At 38.7% G+C, this 17,678-nt stretch overlaps 1 protein-coding gene across 1 annotated transcript in view; it reads left to right on the top strand.

Moving 5' to 3' along the window:
- The window catches only part of LOC121018947 (zinc finger protein 677-like), a 138,339-nt gene that overhangs the window by 120,229 nt on the left and 432 nt on the right, over nucleotides 1–17,678 (top strand). Inside the window, 1 exon segment of the mRNA XM_040458071.1 lies at nucleotides 16,517–17,678. This exon segment is cut by the window's right edge and continues 10 nt beyond it. Coding sequence (XP_040314005.1) covers nucleotides 16,517–17,678 — 1,162 coding nt within the window.

The raw sequence follows: 17,678 nt of genomic DNA, 5'->3' as shown, positions 1-17,678 counted from the left end.
CTGTTTCTCTCCCCCTTTTTTTTATGGCTCATGGCATTCTTTTCTAAATTTGATGTATCCTCTTTATCTTTAATATCATAATCCATTGGATAGCTTTTTAATTTCCAGATTATTTTACCTCTTAATTTTATCGTTCAGATTATGAGTTTTACATGCTTTCTACTCTATCATATATTGGAAGTATTCTTGGATGTCTGGTAAATAACTTTATAGTATTTCATTACACATCCATTAAGGATGTTGATAATCTTTTAACACTACCTTAAACCTACTTTAGTGTGCTAATTTAATATTCAACAGTTCTCTTCTTCCCTTAAGTCAGTTTTTAAATTACCGAGCAGTGAGCTGATATCTCCAAATAAGTAGATGATACCCCTCAAGGCCCCTTTATCTCTTCTGTAAAGAAGTTGATGGGTGGGCTGGATTGATGTGGAACTTTGTTCTAACACTGCCCATCCTTTCGTGATTGCTCAGAGCTCATCCCCACAGGTGACCATTTTTCATGTTTTCCAGGACTAGTAACTATTTGTAATGTCACACAGTTTTTCTGGGAAAGAGGAATTAAATGCTTGACTTTGATTAAACACATAAAAGAGAAGCTTCTCTTGTTGATGAGTATGAAAGGTAATCTGGAATTAGGACAAGCCCTTTCTACTTCAACCTGTCCAGGCCACCATTTCAGAATTTACTTACATCCAGTTCTGCTCACTCAACTCAGACTTCTTTCTTTTTTCACAAACAAGTTGGATTTATTTTAGGAATAAAAGAATGGTTTAACATTTCAAAGGCAATAATGTAATCCATTACATTAACAGAAAAGAAGACTATATGATCATCAGAATAGAGGCAGAAAAACATCTTTGATAAAATTCAACACTTACTCATGTGTGAAAAAATCTTGGAAAACTAGGAACTGAAGGAAAGTTTCTTAATTAGATAAAGGGTTTTAAAACATTCCCAACACAAGGCATGTTAATAGTGAAATATTGGAAGCTTTCCCTCTGAGATGACAAATGAGACCTGGTTGTCTGTGTTACCATTTCTAATCACGCTTGAACTGGGTGTTTTTGTTTTTTTTTTGTTTTTTTTTAAATCTTTTTTTTTCAACGTTTATTTATTTTTGGGACAGAGAGAGACAGAGCATGAACGGGGGAGGAGCAGAGAGAGAGGGAGACACAGAATCGGAAACAGGCTCCAGGCTCTGAGCCATCAGCCCAGAGCCTGACGCGGGGCTCGAACTCACGGACCGCGAGATCGTGACCTGGCTGAAGTCGGACGCCCAACCGACTGCGCCACCCAGGCGCCCCTTGAACTGGGTGTTTTAGAAGATAAACTAAGAAAGAAAAACAGATCAGGGTGCCTGGGTGGCTCTGTCGGTTAAGTGTCAGACTCTTCAGTTTTGGCTCAGGTCATGATCCCACAGTTTTCTGAGTTGGAGCCCCACATCAGGCTCTGTGCCAACAGTGCCGGACCTGCTTGGGATTCTCTCTCTCTCCCTCTCTCTCTGCCCCTCCCTGGCTCGTGCCATCTCCATCTCTCTCAAAATAAATAAATAAACTTAAAAACAATTAAGAAAGAGAACCGGATCTTACAAAGATTGAAAAGGAAGGAATAAGTGTTTCATTACTTACAGATGACACGGCTGTGTGTGTGGAAATTCTAAAAGTATTTGCAGAAAAAACTTCTGAGAATTAATAAATAAGTTTAGCAAGTTTGCCAGATAGAAGGTCACCAATAGGATATATTTAGGAAAGGAGGTATTATGAGCAATTGCTTTACACAATTAGGGAGGTTGTGAAGTTCCTCAATTTGCCATCTGCAGGCTGGAGATCCAGGAGAGCCAGTGGTGTAACTCAGTCAGTCTGAAGGCCTGCGAATGAGGATCCAGGCCAGCAGGAGAAGATTGATACCCCAGCTCAAGCAGTTAGGTAAGAAGGGCTCAATTCTTCCTTTGCCTTTTTTTTTTTTAATTTCATTTTTTTAAATTTACATCCAAATTAGTTAGCATATAGTGGCAACAATGATTTCAGAACTACATTCCTTAGTGCCTCTTACCCTTTTAGCCCATCCCCCCTCCCACAATGCCTCCAGTAACCTCAGTTTGTTCTCCATATTTATGAGTCTCTTATGTTTTGTCCCCCTCCCTGTTTTTATATTATTTTTGTTTCCCTTCCCTTATGTTCATCTGTTTTGTCTCTTAAAGTCCTCATATGAGTGAAGTCATATGATTTTTGTCTTTTTCTGACTAATTTCTCTTAGCATAATACCCTCCACTTCCATCCACATAGTTGCAAATGGCAAGATTTCATTCTTTTTGATTGCCGAGTAATACTCCATTGTATATATTTATGTATACCACATCTTCTTTATCCATTCATCCATCAATGGACATTTGGGCTCTTTCCATACTTAGCTATTGTTGATAGTGCTGCTGTAAACATGGGGGTGCATGTGTCCCTTTGAAACAGCACACCTGTATCCCGTGCATAAATGCCTAGTAATGCAATTGCTGGGTCATAGGGTAGTTCTATTTTTAATTTTTTGAAGAACCTCCATACTGTTTTCCAGAATGGCTGCACCAGCTTGCATTGCCACCAACAATGCAAAAGAGATCCTCTTTCTCCGCATCCTCGCCAACATCTGTTGTTGCCTGAGTTGTTCATGTTAGCCATTCTGACAGGTGTAAGGTGGTATCGACCTGTATTTCCCTGATGATGAGTGATGTTGAGCATTTTTTCATGTGTCGGTTGGCCATCTGGATGTCTTCCTTGGAGAAGTGTCTATTCATGTCTTTTGCCCATTTCTTCACTGGATTATTTGTTTTTTGAGTGTGGAGTTTAATAAGTTCTTTATAGACTTTGGATACTAACCCTTTATCTGATATGTCGTTTGCAAATATCTTCTCCCATTCTGTCAGTTGCCTTTTAGTTTTGCTGATTGTTACCTTCGCTGTGCAGAAGCTTTTATTTTTGACGAGGTCCCAACAGTTCATTTATGTTTTTGTTTCTCTTGCCTCTGGAGACGTGTTGAGTAAGAAGTTGCTGTGGCCAAGATCAAAGAGGTTTTTGCCTGCTTTCTTCCCAAGGATTTTGATGGCTTCCTGTCTTACATTGAGGTTTTTCGTCCATTTTGAGTTTCTTTTTGTGTATGGTGTAAGAAAGTGGTGCAGGTTCATTCTTCTGCATGTCGCTGTCCAGTTTTCCCAGCACCACTTGCTGAAGAGACTGTCTTTATTCCATTGGATATTCTTTCCTGCTTTTGTCAAAGATTAGTTCGCCATACATTTGTGGGTCCATTTCTGGGTTCTCTGTTCTGTTCCATCGATCTGAGTGTCTGTTCTTGTGCCAGTACCATACTGTCTTGATGATTACAGCTTTGTAGTATAGCTTGAAGTCTGGGATTGTGATGCCTCCTGCTTTGGTTTTCTTTTTCAAGATTGCTTTGGCTGTTCGGGGTCTTTTCTGGTTCCGTACAAATTTTAGGATTATTTGTTCTAGCTCTGCGAAGAATGCTGGTGTTATTTTGGTAGGGATTGTATTGAATATGTAGATTCCTTTGGTTAGTATCAACATTTTAACAATATTTGTTTTTCCTATCCAGGAGCATGGAATCTTTTTCCATTTTTTTTTTGTGTCTTCTTCAATTCTTTCATCAGCTTTCTGTAGTTTTCAGTGTATACGTTTTTCACCTCTTTGGTTGGATTTATTCCTAGGTATTTTATGGGTTTTGGTGCAATTGTAAATGGGATCGATTCCTTGATTTCTTTCTGTTGCTTCATTGTTGGTGAATAGGAATGCAACCGATTTCTGTGCATTGATTTTATATCCTGCAACTTTGCTGAATTCATGAATCAGTTCTAGCAGTTTTTCGGTGGAATCTTTAGGGTTTTCCGTATAGAGTGTCATGTCATCTGCAAAGAGTGAAAGTTTGACCTCCTCCTGGCCGATTTGGATGCCTTTTATTTCTTTGTGTTGTCTGATTGCAAAGGCTAAGACTTCCAGTACTATGTTGAATAACAGTGGCGAGAGTGGACATCCCTGTCTTGTTCCTGACCTTTGGGGGAAAGCTCTCAGTTTTTCCCCATTGAGGAGGATATTAGCGTTGGGTCATTCATATATGGCTTTTATAATCTTGAGGTATGATCCTTCTATCCCTACTTTCTTGAGGGTTTTTATCAAGAAAGGATGCTGTATTTTGTTGAATGCTTTCTCTGCACCTGTTGAGAGAATCATATGGTTCTTGTCATTTCTTTTATTGATGTGATGAATCTCGTTAATTGTTTTGCAGATATTGAACCAGCCCTGCCTCCCAGGTATAAATCCCACTTGGTCGTGGTGAATAATTTTTTTAATGTATTCTTGGATCCGGTTGGCTACTATCTTGTTGAGGATTTCTGCATCCATGTTCATCAGGGAAATTGGTCTGTAGTTCTCCTTTTTAGTGGGGTCTCTGTCTGGTTTTGGAATCAAGGTAATGCTGGCTTCATAGAATGAGTTTGGAAGTTTTCCTTCCATTTCTATTTTTGGAACAGCTTCAAGAGAATAGGTGTTAACTCTTCCTTAAATGTTTGGTAGAATTCCCCTGGAAAGCCATCTGGCCCTGGACTCTTGTTTTTTGGGAGATTTTTGATGACTAATTCAATTTGGTTACTGGTTATGGGTCTGTTCAAATTTTCTATTTCTTTGTTTTCAGGTTTGGTAGTGTATATGTTTCTAGGAATTTGTCCATTTCTTCCACATTGCCCATTTTATGGCATATGGCATATGGCTTCTGATTTCATTGATCTGTTCTACTGGTTTTTTTGGTTTTGATAGCATTAATTTCTGCTCCAATCTTTATTATTTCCTGTCTTATGCTGGTTTTGGGTTTTATTTGCTGATCTCTTTCTAGCTCTTTAAGGCATAAGGTTAGGTTGTGTATCTGAGATCTTTCTTCCTTCTTCAGGAAGGCCTGGATTGCTATATACTTTCCTCTTATGACCTCCTTTGCTGCGTCCCAGAGGGTTTGGGTTGTGGTGTTATCATTTTCATTGGCTTCCATATACTTTTTAATTTCCTCTTTAACTTCTTGGTTAGCCCTTTCATTCTTTAGTAGGATGTTCTTCAGTCTTCAAGTATTTGTTACGTTTCCAAATTTTTTCTTGTGGTTGATTTCGAGTTTCATAGCGTTGTGGTTTGAAAATATGCACAGTATGATCTCAGTCTTTTTGTACTTGCTGAGGGCTGATTTGTGTCCCATTATGTGGTCTGTTCTGGAGAACGTTCCATGTGCACTGGAGAAGAATGTATATTCTGCTGCTTTAGGATGAAATGTTCTGAATATATCTGTTCAGTCCATCTGGTCCAGTGTGTCATTCAAAGCCATTGTTTCCTTGTTGACTTTTAGATCAGATAATCTGTCCATTGCTGTGACCCGGGGGCCTTTTTGATTTGTTCAGGCTCTCCACAGATTGGATGATACCAATTCACCCTGTGGGTGTATTTGTTTTTGGCAGCTTTCTGGGAGAGAGTGTGTAGTTATAATTGGAGTTCACAATGTGACCAGTTCCAAAAATATTGAAAACCACTAAGAGGCAGGAGCATAGCCTCAGAGACAGGGACATGCCTCTGTCAGCTCCACCCTCTCTGTTTATCCTGGCTAAATCTTAAACATTTGATTGTGTCAACCTTTGACATTAAACCCTCTTACAGGCTTCCCATCACCATCAGGACAAAGATCTAAACTTCTCAGTATTGCTACCAGGGAACTCTGGAGCAGGGGTGGCCCTTAAGGGCTGGTCCATATTGATGGAATGTACTGGCTTCTGTGTACTGCATCAACCATTCCTTGGATGCTGGCTGCCTAGGGAGGAGCCAAGATCTTGAAAGAGGCCATTCCGTTTGGCCAAGTGCCAGGCAGACAAGACAGTGCAGTTGCAGTGGAGTGTAAATTTGAGCAGTAGGTGAGGCCTTCGTGAAGAAGTGGGTAAAAAATGCACTTGTTGGCCACCACATAGGACATTATTGTCCCTGCATCCTCCTGTTGCAGTGGGCAGTAAAGGACTTTTTCCAACAGTAAGTTTCTCTCCTTATGTATATTGTGGCAGAGGAAGGGGTTATGTTGATTCTAAACATTAAACAACATACCTTTTGTCACACAGTATAACCTTACCTGAGAAAGAAGACTAGAAGAAGAGGGAAAAAAGAAGGAATGGCTCTTTTCCAGGTAAAATTCTTTTTTTCATTGATTGTTCCTTTTCCTAATATGTCACGCTTTGGACTTGTTAATCTTCTCTGTCTCCAAGATGTCCTGCCTAAATTGTTAATCACACCCAGGGTCTTCTCCCAGTCTCCTCTCATCTCCGTGCAGATTCCATCTCACTGTGACCCAGTGACGTGGAACTTAGGAAGATGCTCCTTTTAGGTGGTCATCCTGTGAAGGATTTTCTTCACAGGCAAGAACTAGAGATGGGGAGTAGGCTCTGTGGTGTCTGTGAGGTTGGGCAGTAAGAATTCTTCAGAGGTCCCTTCTGAGTGCCCTTTCAGGTCATATAAACCAGGATTAAAGAGATTACATATGTAAGTAATGTATTAATGTACACAAGTACATGATAAGCCCTGGAAAATACGTTTGACGGAAATTTGTTTCGTCTGGTTTTACAAACGCCTTTTGACAGTAAAGATGGGTCATTGTGCTTCTGACTGCGCAATATTAATACTTTGGAGTAGAATGGGAAGTTCAAAGTAGAAATAAGAAATATAGAGGGTGTTTTATTAACATAATTAGTTTTCAACTGTAGAATCAACCTGCTGCTCTAACAGTGTCACAGTGTATCAGTCTGGAGTTCTGTCTTGTCCAACCAGAGACAGACGCAGAATGGAACACGAGAGAGGCTAATGTCCAGGAGGAGACAAGATCCCCAAACGGGATCTCTGTATTTATTGAGCTCACAAGATATTACACACATGGTAAACGTGATTCAAACAAGATCTTACAGACGTGAATGTGTAGAAAACAATCAGTAATCATTGTGTGTGTAAGAAGCAACGGGTCTGGGTCAGGAGGTAGAGTTTGTCATCACAGTACATTAGTATATTGACGTCAGATGGAATGTAATTTCCTGCAGGTATGTAGTAAGTTACTCCTGATCCCATTACAGTATTTCCCTAGCTAACCTCAGGAAGTGTTCTTTAAATTATTTATAGCACATCCATCACATAAAGACCATGGTGTTCTTTTAGGAACTCTTACACGCTGCACATCTTTTAGATAAAACTGTTTATAATTTAGCCAGACATAGGAGCAGAACTTTGTATCATCGGAGAAGCTGGTGCTCAATTGTCATTTTGCAAATTATTGTTAAATTTTATTATTATTTTTGCACTAACCCACTCTAGTATATATTTTTCTGGTTCAGTTCCACGCAGTGATGCAATTTAGAAACTAAGAAGTAAAATGTCGCCTTCCGTGTCATATCGTCCAGCATCACTGATTGTCTTCATCAGGAACCTGTTTTTTAGTGCAAATCTTCTAAAAAATCATTTAAATATTGTAATGTGATATTAGAATATATTCTTCAATAAATGTTTAATCATATTCTGCAAATTGAAATATTTACATACCATATAAATGGAAGTTGTTTTCATCTTAGTAAACATGGAGATAACTGCTATTTTAGATCCTCATTGGAGCATTCTCTAAATGAAGATACTTGGGTCCTTTAAGGAATGTTTTAAAGAATGCCATGATGGCTCTTTCTGAGTAGGCTGACCTCACTACAGACATCTAAGGATATCTTAAGATTGTACATCTGTTAAGGAAGAATAGCAGGTTAATGATGGTCTTTCTGAGGAGGCAGAGACATTCCACTTATTAAGTAAAGATTTTAAATCAACTGTCTTGAACATCCTCAGCTAAAGGAAAACATGGAAGAGAACTGAGAAGTAGGAGAACAATGTTTCAACAGATAGAAAATGTCATTAAAGACAAAGAAATAATAGTACAGGGATGGAATAGAAATTCTGGAGTTAAGAAAGTATAAACACCAAAATTGAAAACCACTAGAGGGTTCATCAGCAGATGGTCAAAAAGAATAAGAATCTGTACACCTAAACATAGATTAATTGAAATTATCAAATGTGAGGAGAAGAAAGGGGAAAAAAGCTGAATAAAAGGGAAGAAAGGAAAAAGAATGGCCAGAGACCAAGAAACCTTTGGGACACTATAACAAATACTGATACAAACGTAATAGGGGTTCTAGAAGGAAAGGCAGAAAGAATATTTGAAGAAAGAGCTGAAAACCTCCCATGTTTATCAAATACAACCTACACGTCCGAAAAAACGCAGTGAACTTGAACTAGGTCAAATGCGTGGAGATCTCTGGCAGTCACATAATCGTTCAACTTTTACAAGACAAAAAGAGAATGTGGAACGTAGCAAGACGGAAACTTCTTAGGTACTGGGATTCTGAATAAGTTTAATGGCGTGTTTCTCTTTAGAAACTGTGGAGGCCAGGAAGCATTCTCATGATATAAAGTTTGAAAGATTAAAACAAAATCTACCAGAAATTCATTATCAGGCAAACTATACTTCAAAATTGATAGTGAAATTAAGAGACTCCTAAGTGAACAAAGGCTGAGGGAGTTCACACTTACAGACTTAACCTACATCAAATGCCAAATGGGTTCTTCAGGCTGAAATGGGTGGAAATTAGTGGTACCTCAAAGCCATAGGAACAAATAAAGAACACTAGTAAAGGTAACCACATAAGTGAATATAAAAGCCAGTATTAATTTATTTTTGTTTTCTAACTCAGCTTTTCCTGTGTGTCTTAAGAGACAAATGTGTAGGGGTGCCTGGGTGGCTCAGTCGGTTAAGCGTCCAACTTCGGCTCAGGTCATAATCTCGCGGTTTGTGGGTTCGACCCCTGTGTTGGGCTCTGTGCTGACAGCTCAGAGCCTGGAGCCTGCTTTGGATTCTGCGTCTCCCTCTCCGCCCCTCCCCTGCTCACGCTCTGTCTCTCTCTGTCTCAAAAATAAATAAAAACATTTAAAAATTTTAGAAAAAAGACAAATGTGTAAAACAATAATAAAAATCTGCTCTTGAGTGTATGAAACATCTGTTCATATCTTTTATGAAGAGGTAGTTTTTGACAAGAAGATAAAGGTTGTATAACAGGCTTGTTAGTATGCTATTAAAGCTAAGTTAGTATCAACTGAAATTTAAATATTAGTAGCCTAATATGTAAAAACTGCAATCCCCAGGATAACCACTCAGAAAATAACTGGGAAATATACAGAAAAATCAATACAAAGGCAGTCAAAATGGTATGCGCACACAAATACAGACATCCAATGAAGGGAGGAATTACGAAAGAAAATAGTAGACATATAAGCAGCCCATGTTAGAAGTAATTCTTAACTAGTAGTAACTTGAAATGTGCATGAATTCAACTCTTCAATAAAACACAAAGGAATTGTATAAAATGATTCCACTCTGTGTTTACAATGGCTCACATTTTTTTTTAAGTTTTTATTTATTTATTTTGAGAGAGAGTGTGATTGAGGGAGGGGCAGAGAGAGAGAGAGAGAGAGAGAGAGAGAGAGAGAGAGAGAGAGAATCTCAACCAGGCTCCACAGTATCACCGCAGAGCCTGATGCAGCGTTCAAACTCATAAACTGTGACATCATGACCTTAGCTGAAATCCAGAGTCAGACACTGCATCCAACAAAAACTCAAACATTAGGAGTGGAAAGGAACTTGCTCAGTCTGAAAAAGGTCGTTATGAAAATTCCGTGGCTAACACACTCAGTGGTGAACAACTGGAAACTTCCCCCTCTTACCAACAACAAAACAGGTGTGCCCCATTTTGCCACCACAAATCAACACTCTACTGGAGGTTGTAACCAGAGAAAATACAGAGGAAAAATAAATAAAATGTGTCAAGATTGGGAAAGAAATCAAACTAGCTTTATTCATAGCATACATGATCTTATATTTAGAAATAAAGAATCCTCAAACTTAGAGACAATGTATTGATGGAAGTTACAAAATACAATGCCAACACTCAAAATTCAGTTGCATTTCCATGCAGTTACAACCAGTGGAAAGTAAACAGTTTCATTTACAAGAGCAAGAAAACAAATGGAGATAGATTTAACCATGAGAATGGAAGATTTATACACAGTGAAAACCAAAAAGTTACGGAGGAAGATTAAAGAAAACCTAAATAAATGTCAAGATATCCTGTGTTTGTGGATTGGAAGACCGTAAAGTGGGAGTCCTCTCCAGAGTGATACAAAGAGTAATGCAGTCCTCAGCAAAATCACAACAGCGTGTTTTATACAAATGGGAATCCTGATTCTAAAACTCATATTGAATTGGTAAGGATGCCAAATAACCAAAATAAATATGAGAAAGAACAAAATTGGAGTGCCTACAATTCCCAACATAAATCTCACTACAGTAACTTGGAATAATCAAAACTGTAATGTCATCAGAGGCTAGAAATGTAGATCAAAGTGATAGAACTGAGCATCCACAAATAAACCCATACATCTGCAATCCATTCCTTTTTCACAAGTGTGCCAAAAACAGACAGTAGGAAAACAATAGTCTCTTAAATGGTACTGGCACAACTAGATATCTATGTGAGAATGAAATTGAATCTACCTTGTACCATATAAGGAAATCAATTCAGAATTAATCAAAGACTAAATGTAAGAGCTAAAACTATAAAAGTCTTAAGTGAAAAGTTAGGGTTGAGTCTTTATGACTTTAGGGTTGGCACTGGATTTTTATCCATGACCCCAAAAGCAAAAGAGGAAAAGACAAAATAAATTGGTCATCATCAGAATTAATCATGTCTGTGCACTGAAGGACATTATCACATTAAGTGAAACAATCTACCAAATGGGAGGAAATAATCTGCCAGTCACATATCTGTGAAGGGTCTAGACCTAGAATAAAGGAAGAACTTGTACAACTCAACAACCAAAATACAAAGAATCCAACTTTAAAAATGGTCAAAAGATTTTAATAGACATTTCTCCATAGAAGGTACACAAATGAAACCAGCACATGAAGAGATGTTCCATGAAAGTAGTCATGTAGAAGTAGTTAGTAAGATGCAAAATTAAAACCACAATGAGATATCCTTTCACACCCACTAGGATGACTATTGTAAAACAACAACTACAAAAATAGAGAAATTCGAATCATGACACGTTGCTGTAAAAACATAGCTGCTGTGAAAAAGCTTGTGGAAGATTCTGAAAAAAATTAAAACCATGTGACCTGGTAATTCCACAGCTAGGTACAAACGAAAAGAACTGAAAACAGGTATCCGAACACTTACCTTGTACTAGAAAGTTCATAGCAACTTATTAACATCAGCAAAGGTAATAACAACAAAATGCCCATCAGTAGTTGAGTGAAAATGGTCTAGTCCTGCAGTGGAATACTCTGCAGGCAGAAGAAAGGAAATGGACCACTGATGCATACTATATCATGGATGAACCCCAAACACGATTCTGTGTGAAAGAAGGCAGATGCCAAATGTCACATTTTTGATACCTTTCCTTTACATGAAAAGATCCAAAATTGGCAAATCCATAGAGACAAAGCACTAGTGGTTGCCAGGGACTGGGGACTAGGAAGTACCTGCTTAGTGGGTAAAGGATTTCCTTTGGGGATGAGACGTGATGTTTGTGCAACATTGTGAATGCACTAAATGTCACTGAATGGTACTTTAAAATGGCTAATTTTATGTTATCTGCTCTTTAAATTATCTTACATGGGTAAAAGAACACCAGCCAAGTATAATTTTGCTTCTCTCATTTGTGTCAAAATGAGAACAGTTTCCGTGTTCACTTGGTGAAGTGTGTTTTCATTTCAGGGATGGCTGACATTCAGGGATGTGGCCATAGAGTTCTCTCAGGAGGAGTGGGAGTGCCTGGACCCCGCTCAGAGGGCCTTGTACAGGGACGTGATGTTGGAGAACTACAGGAACCTGGTCTCCCTGGGTGAGGATAACTTCCCTTCAGAAGTCGGTAGTTAATTTTATGTGACTTTGCAGTTTCTTGAGAGGCCCCGACTTGATCATAGGAGTTTCACATCCCTATTCTTGAAAGGACTGATTGCAGCCATTTTGATTGAGAATGGAAAGGCTTCATAATGTGGCAAATGGACTCTAACTTCCCTTTCCTTCAGAAGGTCTGCATTCCTGCTTGTTTAGGTGGTTGCAGAACTTAGCAGTCAGAGAAGCTAAAGGGAGGGAGCTGGTGATGGGTGTTCTATGTAAGTGAAGAATCACTAAATTCTACTCCTGAAACCAGTACTACACTCTGCTAACTAACTAGAATCTAAGTAAAAATCTCGGGGTCTGGGGAATAGGACCTAAAACCCTTGAATTCTTAGCAAAGTCCAATTTCTCTGACCTCTTTAAAGACAAGGCTCAGAGAGAATAATGTTATTTAAAATTGGGGGGAAGAGGAAACATTATGGTGAATTTATTTAAATCTCTGATTCTGTGGTCTTACCCTTGTGCCCTTGTGCTTTTTATTCAGTCGTTCTTAGAAAAGAACCAGATCTCTGCATACTTAAAATACCCCTTAAGCATTCAGGCAGTCAGTTGATTAATTTTCACCCACATATAATGAATGTCCTTTCTTCTTTTCTTTGCTGAACAGAGTGCTGGGCATGTGTTCTGGAAGAGTAAAGCAGATCATGTTCCGTTTTTCTTTTAACTGAAAATCTCTTCCTGAGCTGAATATCATCCCCATCACCTGTTTCCAGAGAGAAGAGCCCTGGACTGTGGAAAGTGAAGTGAATATAGGGGAACATTCAGGGAATGTATGGGGATGTGAGCACAAGTCAGAGCTCAGATGAGCAGAGAGTAAGCTGCTCCAGTAAATATTGTTTGGGAACAATTTGTGGGAAAATACAAGTTTATTCTTAGGAGCTGTCAGAGGAAATCTTTCCCCACCCACACACACTTCTCATTCTGGTATTCAAATGAGTAAGTCACATGTGTAGAAGTTTAAACTCCCACTGATAGGACCTGCAACTGATAGCACCTGGCCCCTCTGACCATACTGGTGCCTTGGTTTGAGGAGGACTGAGCTGAGGCCTCTGTAGTGCAGACCCCAGGACCTATTCACTTTCCATTTCCATTTTGTATCCCTGGGAGGACTTCTCAGGAGACAAACAAAACGTAGCATCTGTCTAATAAAGTAGACCTAAAGTTTATCTCTTTCTTTCCTGGGCCATCCTGGCTTCTTGAGGTTGAATGCTTGTGCATTAATTAGGAAGAAGTCATGATTTGGATAATTCCAAAAAGTGAAAATCCAAAATTAGATATAGTGTAAGTACAGCACAGCTTACTGATCTCTCTAGCGAGCTTTTCTGTGGGAAGAGCTTGTATCCTTCCATAGATGTGTATTGTATTGTATTCCTGGAATACAGAAAGTACCATATGGATATTTTGGGGGGCTTGGTTTTGTTTTGTTTTCTTTTTATTGTTTTAGGAACTCAAGCGGCAGCAGCAATTTTTGTTTTTTTTTTTTTAAGTAAACTCTGCACCCATCGTGGAGTTTGAACTCACAACCCCAGGATCAAGGGTTGCATGCTCTACTCACTGAGCCAGCCAGGCATCCCTCATTTTTTTTTTAAACATTTTAATCATCTTCACCCTTTTCTGCCACCGTCCCCTCAATACCTGCCTCTAATAACCACCAGTATGTTCTATCTAAGAGGGGTTCTTTTGTTTTTTTAAGATTCCACACATAAGAGAAATCATAATGTATTGGTCTTTGACTCATTCCTCTTAACATAATGTCCTCAAGGGTCCATCCATGTTGTCACAAATGGCAAGTTCTGTTCTTTTTTATGGCTGGATCATATTGTGTTATATATACACAACTTTACCCATTCACCCATCAGTGGACACTTAGATTGTGTCTATATCTCAGCTACTGTAAATGATGCTGCAGTGAACATCCGAACGCTTCTATCTTTTCGAGTTAGTAGTTTTGTTTTCTTCAGATACATACTCAGGTAAAATTGGTGGATCACACAGTAGTTCTCTTGGCTACACCAATTTTGGCTCCACTAACAGTGCACAAATTCTCCACCCCATCAGCAATACTTGTTATTTCTGGTCTTTTTGAGAACTGCCATTCCAGTAGGTGTCAGGTGATATTGTGGTTTTGGTTTGCATTTCGCTGATGATGAATGGACGTTAAGTCTCTTTTTATGGTCCTTTAGGCCATCTTTAGGTCTTCGAAAATATCTATTCAGATCTTCTGCCCATTTCTCTAGTTGGATTATTTGAGCGATTTTTGTCTATGTTTTGGATTATTAGGCCCTTATCAGATACTTAATTTGCTAATATTTTCTCCTATTTATTAAGGATGCCTTTTCATTTTGTTGAAAAAGTGTTTCCTTTGCTGTGCACTTTTTAGTTTGATGTAGTCCCACTTACTTCTGCATTTGTTGTTTTTTCTTTTGCCGTTAACAGTCAAAAACAACAACAAGAAAAAAAAAACCACATCATTCCCTAGACCTCTATCAAGGAACTCATTACCCCCTATCTTATAGGAATTTTTTGGTTTCAGGTCTTAGATTTAAGTCTTTAATCCGTTGTGAGTTACTTTTTGTGTATGGCGTTAGACAGTGGTCGAGTTTCAGTCTTTTGCCTGTGGCTGTCCAGTTTTCCCAAACCATCTACTAAAGAGATTGTTCTTTCTGCATTGTATAGTCATGTCTCCTTTGTTGTAAATTAATTGACTGTGTGTGGGTTTATTTCTGAGCTCTTTTCTGGTGATCTGTGTGTCGATTTTTATGCTAATACCCTGCTGATTTAAAAAAATTTTTTTAATGTTTATTTTTGAGACAGAGATAGAGCATTAATGGGGGAGGGTCAGAGAGAGAGGGAGACACAGAATCTGCAGCAAGCTCCAGGCTCCGAGCTGTCAGCACAGAGCCCAACGTGGGGCTTGAACTCAGACTGTGAGATCATGATCTGAGCCGAAGTTGGATGCTTAACCGACTGAGCCACCTAGGCGCCCCTAATACCCTGCTGATTTAATTACCGCAGCTTTGTAATTAAGGAGTTTGAAATCAGGGCATGTGATGCCTCCAGGTTTGTTTTTTTTTCTCAAGATGCTCTGGGCTTTCACAGTCTTCTCTGGTTCCATACACATTTTAGGATTCCTCTATTTCGTGTGTAGGTTTTTATGGGGACATAAATTTTCAACGCATTTGTGTAAATACCAAGGAGTGTGATTGCTAGATCATATTTAAGAGTACACTTAGTTTTCTAAGAAAGGGCAAACTGTCTTCCAAAGTGGCATACCATTTTGCATTCCCATCAGCAATGAATGAGAGTTCTTACTGTTCCACATTCACACTAGTATTTGGTGTTAGCATTCTGGATTTTCACCATTCTCACGTGTAGTGATATCTCATTGTTACAATACATATTTACCTCAATTAAATTTATCTCTTTTTTATTAATGTTTATTTTTGAGAGGGAGCGAGCATGAACAGGGTACGGGTGAGAGAGAGAGAGAGAGAGAGAGAGAGAGAGAGAGAGACACACACACACACACACACAGTGTCTGAAGCAGGATCCAGGCTCCAAGCTGTCAGCACAGAGCCTGAAGCAGGGTTTGAACCTATAAACGGTACGATCATGACCATAGTCAAAGTCGGGCACTCAACAGACTGAGCCTCCCAGATGCCCCTGTGGCATTCTTTAACCTGGGTATTTTTTATATTTTGAAAGCATACTTTTTTTTTTTTTAAGTTACTGCTTTAGTCACAGACATATCATTAACTTGATTTGCCATAGCTTTTGTATATAATGATACATTATATTGGTGAACTTGGGTGGCTCAGACTGTTAAGTGTCTAACTCTGGATTTTGGCTGAGGTCATGATCTCATAGTTCCTGAGTTTGAGCCCCGCATTGTACGTTGCGCTTGCAGTGTGAGGACTTCTTGGGATTCTCTTTCTCTCCCTGTCCGTCCCCCATTCACAAGCTCAGTCTTTAAATAAACTTCAAAAAAAAATTCTTGTATGTGTCTCCTGGAACATGTATATATTATTTAATTCCTTGGAGTATCTACCTAAAAATGGACATGGGATACTTAGTTTGATAATTTTTAGAGCAAATACTGAAATAGATGTAAGCCTACAGTCTTCCTACAACACTATACTGTCTCCCCGTTGAATGTTTTCCACTTGTCCTTCATATCCATAGTATAAGTTCTTACAGGATGAGTCAGTATTATGTCTATTGCTACATCAGGTGCTGTTTGTAAGGTCAGGCTTTTAACTTAATAACACAATCATATTCCTATAGATGTGTAAGTATAAGCACTATCCCCACATTTATAAAAAGAAACTTAAAAACATTGTATTTAGCAATAGTGTTTGAAGACCATGTTTGAGAAACTTCCTGTGTTCAGTGTAAAGTATTTTGGTGTGTAATCATATAATTTACTATAAAATATTTACTTTCCAACTCTGATAGGAAGTACTTCTGCTGGATTTGCAATCAAGGAATTATCACCAACAGAGGACATTAATAAAGGCGAATTTTATCACTTAGTGTTATTGGAGAGAAATGAAAGTCATGGCATCAAGGATTTTGATCTCCAGGAAGTCTGGGAAGATATGCATGAGTTTGAAAGTCAGTGGCAATGTGATGCAAGAAATTACAAAGAAGTGCCTTTGACCCATGACAAAAATCTCACTTGGAGAAAAGATCAGCAACTTAATCAGTCCTCAGTTACTCTTCCTGAAAAGCAGGGTGTTTCTGTGAGAAACAATACGTACCAGCATTTCATGCATGATGAGCCATTTATAAGGAATTTATTAAAAATGGACAATAACAGAAGTGGTGCTGGAAACCAGTACATAAACTGCATGGAAAATAGAATTGGATTAATTTCTCAGGCACATCTGCCCAAACTGCAGACATTTCATAGTGAGGAGAAAATGTATGAATGTAATCCCACTGAGAAGTCTGTCAGCAATGGTTCCTCAGTCTCCCCACTTGAAAGAATTCCTCCCAGTACCAGAAACATTTGGAATAAATCTAGGAAGATTTCTAAATATCCTTTGTTACCTGCACAAGACAGAAGAGCATACACTAGAGGAAAATCTTACAAATGTAATGACTGTGGGAAGGCTTTTAGCAAAAGCTCAAACCTCATGAGTCATGAGATCGTTCATTCTGGACAGAGACCTTATAAATGTAATGACTGTGGCAAAGCCTTTCCTGAGTGCTCACGTCTTATTCGACATATGAAAATCCATACTGGAGAGAAACCTTACAGATGTAATGAATGTGTCAAATCCTTTAACAGGGTTTCGAGTCTCACCAGACATCAGAGAGTCCATACAGGAGAGAAACCATATAAATGTAACATATGTGGCAAGGTCTGTAGTCAAAATTCAAACCTTGCAAATCATCAGAAAGTGCATACTGGAGAGAAACCTTACAAATGTAATGAATGTGGAAAGGCATTTATCCATCGTTCACAACTTTGGAGTCATGAGAGAGTGCATACTGGTGAGAAACCTTACAAATGTAATGAATGCAGCAAAGCCTTTTCTGAGCGTTCAAATCTTACTCAACACAAGAAAATCCATACTGGAGAGAAACCTTACAAATGTAATGAGTGTGGCAA

This window comes from Herpailurus yagouaroundi, unplaced genomic scaffold, assembly GCF_014898765.1.
Source record: "Herpailurus yagouaroundi ecotype Mexico unplaced genomic scaffold, PumYag 220, whole genome shotgun sequence".
NCBI classification, from domain to species: Eukaryota; Metazoa; Chordata; class Mammalia; order Carnivora; family Felidae; genus Herpailurus; species Herpailurus yagouaroundi.
Note: the sequence above shows the minus strand (reverse complement) of the source record. Positions and strands in the feature narration are given on the sequence as shown.